The sequence below is a fragment of the Nymphaea colorata genome, chromosome 2 (genome assembly GCF_008831285.2).
Source record: "Nymphaea colorata isolate Beijing-Zhang1983 chromosome 2, ASM883128v2, whole genome shotgun sequence".
NCBI lineage: Eukaryota > Viridiplantae > Streptophyta > Magnoliopsida > Nymphaeales > Nymphaeaceae > Nymphaea > Nymphaea colorata.
Genome location: NC_045139.1, coordinates 33,284,622 through 33,294,065, shown reverse-complemented (window position 1 = coordinate 33,294,065; position 9,444 = coordinate 33,284,622). Strand labels below are relative to the sequence as shown.

The following is a 9,444-nucleotide window of genomic DNA, read 5'->3' as shown; positions in this document are numbered from 1 at the left end:
AAAGCCATCAGCTATACTTTATCTAACATTGATCGTCGAAGAAGCAACGGTAGCAAGGCACCGCCAAACTACATCCTTTTTTTGAATCAGATGTTCGGGGGAGATTCCTTTGGGAATCAATCCCCAATCAAATTCAGTTGCTGGGGGATTAATTTAGATGCTAATAGTAATTGTGATAAGATGTTTAGATAAGTAAAATACTTGCATAATCTTTGTTTCTATGGGTGCAAGTGTGTCATATTCTTTTTCTTCGATTTGCATCTGTTATAACAACGAACAAATTTTCATGTTGAAATATGCAAATCACTTATTACCTTGTGGTTGGACCTCAAGGTCTTTCTCCTATGCTATGAACTGAGCCATTTGTATGCATATCAAATGTTCTCTTGTTAAGAGTTGGAAAAGTTGTTAGCAAGCTTCTCTTTTCATGCATTTGACAGGACAAGTTTTTTTATGAGTTAGTGAAAGTGATTAACAACTATGCAGCCTTGGAGCATTTGAGAGTCTTTAAAATGAAGCCATGATAACGAACAAACTGTCAAAGGTCAAAGGAAACCGCGGCTAGGAATGTCCACAACCGAAGCTTCGTGGTTGTTGCTTTTGAAAAAATAATGCTTCCATTCTATGCTTTCCTTTTTCATTCGTTTTCTTGATTTAATTATATATTAGTTATAGAGCTAGTTTAGTCGAGATGGGGAATCTCAATCGTCGGATCCAACGTTCATGGAGGTTTTCCTTGATGAACTAACAGTTTATGAACTAAAAAATATTTTTCCTGGCTAAAGCACAGATAATAGATAAATCATTTGTAATGGTGGCGTGTCTATTATTGAGGTCGACGTCTGTTCTATGAGTTTGTTCAGTAACAAAATACTCGCCGTCGGTGTTCTCTACACACACACACACAGAGAGAGAGAGAGAGAGAGAGAGAGAGAGAGGTGGGCCATGGACACGTTCATCGGGGGCCATTCCTTTCTGGTAGCAGAGGTAGCAACGCAGGAAGCGATGGCGGGGAATGCCACGCCCACATGCTCCTCCTTCTGCTGTTAACGGGATGAGGTGACATTTGTAGAGATATCTGCAAGAAAGGAAGGAGGGATTGCCGATTCCTATCTCTCTCTCTCTCTCTCCCCTCGCTTCCCCTCATCTCCTTCCCCCTTTTGGTGTTGTGTCTGCCCCTTTCAATGTTTCGATCCGCTGACCGGGACCCTTGGCGTCGTTTAGTTACCCTTTTCGTCTTGCTACTCTTCCTCTCCCGGGACTCTGTCGCCTTCGTCATCCTCCAAGGGAGCTCCCTTTCTCTCTCCTTCGAGGACGTCCAAGCGAGATTCGGTAAAAATATAAGCCGCCTCTCTCTCTCTCTCTCTCTCTCTCTCTCTCTCATCAAAGGAGAAAATGGTTGAGATGTTACTGTTTTAATTGGGTTGATCCATACCCAAATTTTACTTTGTACTATAACCTTTTTCTTATGGAGGTTTGAGATTGTAAGTACCGGTAAGCGTTTAGTGAGCAGAGAATATTTGATATGGTTCGTTTTAATTGCTATGGAGACAATTTGAAGCGTAAGCTGAATAGTTTTCTTGGGTCATCGTGAGGAAGTTTAATACGTTCTCCTTAGCTGTCTGATGAATGCCCTTTTGTTCTTTCCAATTTCGAATTCAATTTTTGGGGAAGGTGGTCAGGTTGGTTTCTCTCCGTTCAGCGGCATGATCCTGTGCCGACTCGACCTTGATATCATCACAACTGGCGCAATAAAGTCATCCTCTGAGGGAGGATCCTCTCAATTATATCTGCAGCGATGAATGCGAGAACGGTTACGAAGGGGGTCTTTCATTATTTTCTTTGACACTCAATCTTTCTTCCGTTCTTTGGCAGCTATACCAGTTAACGGCTTCGGAATTTGTGGAACATTGCATTTAGCAGAGCCGCTTGACGCTTGTAGCTCGCTTCTGAATGGTCTGAACGTCAATATATCCGAGGGGATCAAATTTGCACTGATAATCAGGGGGAGTTGCACGTTTGAGGAGAAAGTTAAAAATGCTCAGGACGCAGGCTTTCGGGCAGCCATTGTATATGATAACAAGGAGACGGGTAGCTTGATTTCAAGTGAGTTTTCATGGAATCCTATGGTCACATAACTACTTATTCCGATTCTTTCTTTTCCTTCTCTTTTTGGGTGTTGGTCGCTGTTGAGCTGTGGCCATTGAAGTCCAGTATTGGATTGACATTTCAAAAATTTACTAGCGTGTGCAACCTTGTTAAGAATTATTTTGATGTTTTACTCGTCCATGTATCTTATTTTATGCTAAAAGCTAAGTTTGACAACTTTGTTTATCTTCATTGAAGCTAAAATGTTATGTCTATTACTCAACCCTCTAAGCTTAAGTATTCCTCAATGACTTTGAAGGCTCAGCGCACTCAAGTAGCTCAGTATCTATTCTGAAAATGTAGCAAAAGTAAATATTTTATTTGACTCTGTTTGCATAACCTATTTAATTTGTTAAAGCTATTTGGGAGAACCGGGCAATTGCAAGTGGCATGACATTGTTGTTCAGACAGTGTGAACGAGATTTACAAGATGTCTTGTATTTCATGTTTAGCAAAAGAATTATGCACCATGTGTCGACTACTTTAGATTAGCAATCTTTCATACTCCATTTAGAATCTTGGATCTTGATGTTCTTAATTCATTTACCTGTAGTTTTTCCTTCGTGTACCTTCCATTTAACTTTCCCAAGTTAAACCAAGTAAGACTCCATAGGCGTCCAATGTGAGCACAATTTGCCCAGTTGGTTAATAGTCCTTGATTGCTAGAGAGAATGCTCAGTTAAGTTGTTTTGAGAACATGTGTTTGTGTCCTAGTAACACCTCTGTGGAAACTCTTAGAACTGTATATATCTGAATTATGTTAGGTCTTTATTTGATGAGTTTCTGTTTATTAACCAAGTAGAAATATGTTTGTCATTCACTTTCGTGACATCCACAGTGTAAAAGATAAGTTGCTAGTCACTGCCATTTAACTCATCTGAGCGTACTTTGGGACTGGTCAAGGACCAGCTGCTGTCCAACTAATTATTGGTTGTGTGCTTTCTAACATACCAAATGTTCGATATTTTCTTTTCTTTTCTTTCTTTAAGATACACAAATCTTGGAAAATTATTCTAAACAGATAAATACCCAAAGTTTCATTTGGGCAGCTATTTTTTCTCGTCTCTTGGAAACATATAATGCTGCAAACATTTTCTAAGGAGTCCTTTCTTTCTCAGATTTTTGGACTCTCTCTCTTATGTATATGTTTCTCCTTTTTTAAGACTGCATTTTAACTTGTGCACTTGTTTTTTCTGACTATACGTTTTATACATGGTTTATTGTGCCTAAGGTTTATGTGTATTTTTCTTGCTTAATCCATGATATATGCATGCTTTATTGTGTGTAATGTATCTAGTTTGACATTTGAAAATGTGTTTTAGAGATTATTATTTTCTTGTGCTTATATATATATATATATATATATATATATATATATATATAAGCTCTCAAGGAACATTATACGCTCAAGTTCCAGTCTATCATTTTGTGGTGTTTTCTGCAGTGGGTGAACTATGTGATTGCCTTGATGTGGCAAATTTCCTCATCTATGTTCTTCTTGTATCCATCTCCCATTTCCAAGTCAAGATCTCCGTTCCTGATCCATGTGTGTCATCCTTTATTCCTGTACCCCCATCTATCCATGGATTCTAAGCTCTAGTTAGCTCATTATGTTTCCCTAGTGGCTAATGTGAGACAATCTCTTCTGTCATTTTTTTTCTGAAAAGGGAGAATGAAAAGCTCACTCTTATTTTCGGAAACTAGCTGGTTTATTTATCAAAGTCAAACAACATCCTTCCTATATAAGAACGGGATAATAAGCACACAATCATGAACTGTGACCTTGTCCTTTATTTCCATTTTCATGAAATTGAAATAGGTTCTTTTCTTGGTGCATGACCCAGTAGGCCTGAGTAACAGGTTAGTTCTTCCAATAAGAGTGTGGCTTGATTGGGCTGACTATTTATAAATTATATTTGCTTAATCATAGCCTGAAACTTCTTATTGTAGTTATTATTTCTCATTTACTAAAACCCTAGTTTGAACAAGAATTTTAGTTCATTACTTCCACAAATTTAAAGCTGTTGATTTTTTATCACTCTAGCAACATCCAAAAAGAATGCCTAATCACAAGTTACACTTTCTGCTTTTGAAGCTACAAAATGATATTTACGAGTTCAAGATAACAAGATAGCACCTCAAAGTTTGTCCTCTGAAGCCGTTATGATGGAAGTACGCACACATACATTTAAATGCTTGTGTAAGAATGAAATTGAAGAACCACTGAGGTGGAAATCATAGGTGCAAGCATTACTGATGCCACTTGAATATGTAGATGAGTTTGATATGGTGCATCTACTGACAGTAACATCCTTATCTTGCTTTCCAAATGTAAATTTGATCTTGTAAGTAAATTTTCATATGCTGTGGTGGTGGCCTTTAAAAGCCTTCTTATGTATTGCAATGGCATCTTTCGAACCTCAGCCAAATGCTAATGATACCTATTATGTGAAAATTTTAGACAAAATGAAAGGATTAAAACAATAAATAGAGATTTTGGCTTCTGTATACAACTTATTAGATATATTTGTAAACATGGCATATTTTTCTAGTGGTGGTTATGTATTTATTTCATTTTCTGGAATCATGATTGCTTCCAATAATGGATGATAATAAGGGGGTAAAAAAATCACCAGAATGGTACACTTTAAACCATCCCTGGTTAAAAATGACGTTAGAACTATGTCACCGGTACGGCATTTTGACCCGCGTACCGGTACGCTGGTACGGCCATACCGGTATGGCGGTACGCGGTGGTACGTTTGGATCTGGTTCCGGATCGAGTCTAGATCCAAAATCCAGAAAACCAAAAACTTAACACACGCCGAACGCTCATCGTCGCTCGAGCTCTTCACCTGTCGAGGTCTCCCACCCGTTCCACCCAACTTACATAAGAGGATAGAGAAAGTTATTATATTTTGTCTTTCATGTTTCAAACTTTTTGATACAGGACTAAAAAGAATGACTATAGCTCCCCTTTCATTCCCCCATCTTCTTAATGCGACTTCCCTTCAAAAACGGAATTTTTTCAGGTTGTTTGTCTTAATGGTGATATCATTTGTTTTATTAATTTATAATTTTAATTTAAAATTAATATTATCATAAAAAAATACATCGTACCCGTACCATCATTTTCAAAAACGCTGTACCCGCACCTGTTTTCCCGTACCCGTACCAGCACCCGTACCCGTACCGCGGTGACATAGCGTTAGAAGTTTTGCTAACTTCATGTCTGAACTGAACTTTAGACAAAGAAAGTAAAAGGGATTAGAACAAAAAGTAAAGATTTTGGCTTGCATATACAAAGTATTAAATGTATTTGTAGAGGATGTAGTTTTTGTAGTTGTGGTTATATATGTTTTCATCTTCTTGAATTTCAATTTCTTCCAGTAATGGCTGTTAACAATAAAAAATATTCTAGCCAGAATGTTTGAGTTAAAGTTGTATTTTATTGGAAGTGAGTTTAGAAGTTTTACCAGTTGAATGTTTTGTCTAAAATAAAGCAACTGAAGCTGCCAATGCCATTCTCTACTATATTGAAGTTTGTCCTATCATGGCTTTTTTATTGAACTACTGGACCTTCAGCTAGAGCTTCTGGTTTATTTGCCTGTGCTCTCTTTTTTTGCTTCTAGAATTTTCCATTACACCGTTGCAGCTGGTAAAGTCATATGATATGTTCCTGTCACATTTACCTTCTGTCTCAGTGATTGGAAGTGCTCAAGGGATACAAATACATGCCGTATTTGTGTCAAAGGAAGCAGGGGAAACACTGAAGAAGTTTGCACATGGCGGAGGTTGTGAATGCTGTATTAATCCTACCTCAGACGAAGCAACCTGGACAGTCTTTGCAATGTCCTTGTTCTCCATTCTTGTTATAGTAGCTGTTCTCTTTGTGTTTTTCTTTGCACGGAACCGTAGGAGGCTTCAGCACATCATTCCCCAAAGAACTCCTGAGATAAACAGCCAGCTTTTGAAAATTCTGCCTAGCTTCACTTTCAGTGCTGCATCTATGAATGGCAAGTGTACTTCAGAGACATGCTCCATCTGCCTGGAAGATTACAAGGCTGGTGAAACACTAAGAGCCCTGCCTTGCAACCATGGTAAGTTCCTCTTAAGACGTCATTTTTTGTTTTTCTGTCTGACATTGATTTCCTAAACAACTTGCTTTTCCATGTCTTGTAGAGTTCCATGCTAGTTGTATCGATTCATGGTTGACTAAGTGGAGAACATTTTGCCCAGTATGCAAGCGAGATATGTTGCTTGGAATGTCAAATTGTCTAACAAGTGAGTCTACTCCATTGTTGGGTAACTAGCTCTCACACATTGTACATTGTGTTGTATCTGTGTCTGTCTTCTTCGCCTCCTGGTTCTGGAACTGTTCATATTCCTGCTCTGGCATATCCGGCTTCTAAAACTTCATGGAGCTGCTTCTATTTGCAAGTCATTATGCCAGAATGAGTCCTTACATGTAAGGTATTTCTTTCAGTGCTTTCTGAGTATAGAATAAGGTGTGTCATCATCACTTTTTCCCTTTCCCTGCATTTTCAAGATGTATAGCTCGGTCCATGCATGATCCATCTGTCCCAACTCTGGACTTGTACTAAATGATAACTTAATACTTAGCTGGTTTAAGTAAACTTCTGACCAATTTGTTTATCAGTACTGGAGATTACATTGTATTTCATGGATATGAGGGCAGGACCAGGTGAATGGCTACCAGGCAGCTGGTCATAGCTTCGAACTGCATTATGGTCTCTTGTGAGGTTGTCGGCCAAGTTTGCCTCACTTAAGGTTTGTGGCGTTTGAAAGGACCTCGTTTTGAAGTTTTTCACAATTGGAAGGGAAGGCAGGAGGCTAAACCGTTGTAGCCAGGTCTCCTACTGCAGTGAACTCTGTTGGTTGAAGAAAAATAGGCATCAAATGGATGGTGCCTTTTCAAATGAAAATTCATGCAGTGGATGGTGCCTTTGAAAGTGAAAATTGGGACAGTTGTACCTATTTTAGCTAACTGGTCAAGTCAGATTATTAAGAAATTCCTAGAATGGCACTTCGATGGAAAAAATTGGCTACCTTGGTTGTACAAAATCTAGGAATTCCTGGACTTAAAGACGAGGGAAACTAAGCCACTTGGTTGCACAAGAATGTCGCCTCCGGTGCCATGAGATATCTGTAAGTTTTGATTTCAACATTGGCCATCGAACTTGATATTTGGTAGCACAATGCTTTACCCTCTAGTGCCGTGCCGTGCCGTGAAACATCTATGAGTTTGTATTTCAGCATTCCAATGGTGTATTTCAGCATTCCAATGGTTACCGGAGACCACTACTAAAGGCTGGAAATCAGAAGGGTTGGGCCTATTGCATGGTGGCCACTACATCGTTGGAGGCAGAGTTCTGACTCCCATGTTCAAGAATGGATGGTTGGGTCATGGGTGCCCTTTTCTCATCATAAAATAAGGTTTTTTTGAAATGGTATCTGCTTTATGTACCAGATTAACGAAGTAGTTTCTATCTTATGTGGTTTCATAAACCAGTCTCTAGCTTTCATACTATCAGTCAGTGTTTGATGCACGGTGTGAACATGCAAAACAAGGTTCTCACCTACAACGTTTGATGAGCAAAGATAAAATGTCCACGGATATTCTGTTTGTGTTTGATGAAATGAGCCCAAAAGTCTATACTGTAGTATTTCGTGTTGACTATATCTCAGTTGTATTATTATATGTATTATTGTTTAAAACAGAGACACTATATTATCATGTTAATAGGTTAACTACTATAAAATTTTCAATTATTCTTTTTTTGTTGGCTAACTTGAAATATTACAGGTTAATATCCATCTAATAAGGATTTATATTTTTTACTTTATAATTGATAATATATGACCTTAAAATTAGTGTAAATCTGTTATTTTATAGAATTTGGTGAATTTCCAGCGTCTTCTTCATGATCACTACCCACTTGTTTAAAAGGATGCCAGCATGTTATTGTGCACTTCGTTTTGCCTCTTGACATTTATGAGCATTTTATTGAGTGGGCGGGAGGGATGTTCATGTTACCACCCAGAAAAACAGCGCAAGCCCTCACTTTCCTCAATTTAGTGCTTAGGCGTCATGCTTCACTCACTATGTTTCAATTTATATATCAATGTTTTGTTACAGCAGTTGACAACCTTGGAGCTTGAAATCAAGACTGACTACCTATTAGCTCATGCTTTGTCTGTTGTGCCAACTTCTTCACAGATCATTCACAAGCAATTTAGGGAATCAATTTAACATGATAAAACTGCAAACAGCCCATGCAATAGAGAGGAGTGAAACATCCAAAAACAAGACAGAATAAAGATTACCAACAACCAACAATTGCTAATATCCTTGGCCGAAAACAGTGATGAAAACTAAATCACACAGAGAAAGAGATGACGACTCCAAGGACATCTGCCAATAAGTTGCAGGATAAGCTAAGTGGGGACTAAAAGAGACGAATAAGGAGGACACCGAGAACATCTGACGGAAAGCTAAAGAGGGTCCAAGAGAAAGAAAGAGTTCTGCCGCTGCTGATGTGTCAGGCACATCACTGGTTGAATGATCTAATTGATGAATAGCAGCACAGCAATGAGCTTTGAGATTGTGTTTATTTTACCATGCGTCACCATGGGTAAGCCGTCGCCCCTGATAACTTATGGGTGTGTTCGATGAAGAGAAGGCCTTACCTTTAGGATGTCAATGCATTTGGATTCATGCTGGATGCTGATCTCTACTATATCCTTTTTATTGGATGTTTACATTGTCTGATTCAAATTCGAATGGTAACATGAATTAAGCAAAGGAACTCACAACTTGAATCAGATCCAAATTTGACCTTTAATTTTACAATTGAATCCGACTAAGACATTTGTATATGTGAAGAATTGAACTCACAACTTGAATCAGATCCAAATTTGACCTTTAATTTTACAATTGAATCCGACTAAGACATTTGTATATGTGAAGAATTGAACTCACAACTTGAATCAGATCCAAATTTGACCTTTAATTTTACAATTGAATCTGACTAAGACATTTGTATATGTGAAGAATTGACTTTCAAAATGGATCAATTAAAGTAAATTTTAATCTGATGGGATATTTATTTAAATCCAAATTTGAATCTCATTAGACTGTTTAGTTTTCAGTCTAAATCTGAATATGATTGAATGTTGTTTAATTTTCATTCTATTGAACAATGAATGCACATAGATAATGCCTAGAATGGGCCATCAAACACGACCTTAGTGAATTTTGTGCACCTTAAGAGG

At 38.0% G+C, this 9,444-nt stretch overlaps 1 protein-coding gene across 1 annotated transcript; it reads left to right on the top strand.

The window, feature by feature from the left end:
• The first annotated feature begins 867 nt into the window (after nt 1-867).
• On the top strand, nt 868-7,944 carry LOC116248089 (receptor homology region, transmembrane domain- and RING domain-containing protein 1). Its single transcript, XM_031620687.2, has 4 exons — nt 868-1,332; nt 1,876-2,106; nt 5,853-6,248; nt 6,331-7,944. The coding sequence occupies exons 1-4, from the start codon at nt 1,185-1,187 to the stop codon at nt 6,459-6,461; spliced, it is 906 nt and encodes a 301-aa protein (XP_031476547.1). The 5' UTR covers nt 868-1,184; the 3' UTR covers nt 6,462-7,944.
• Nucleotides 7,945-9,444: the final 1,500 nt, after the last annotated feature.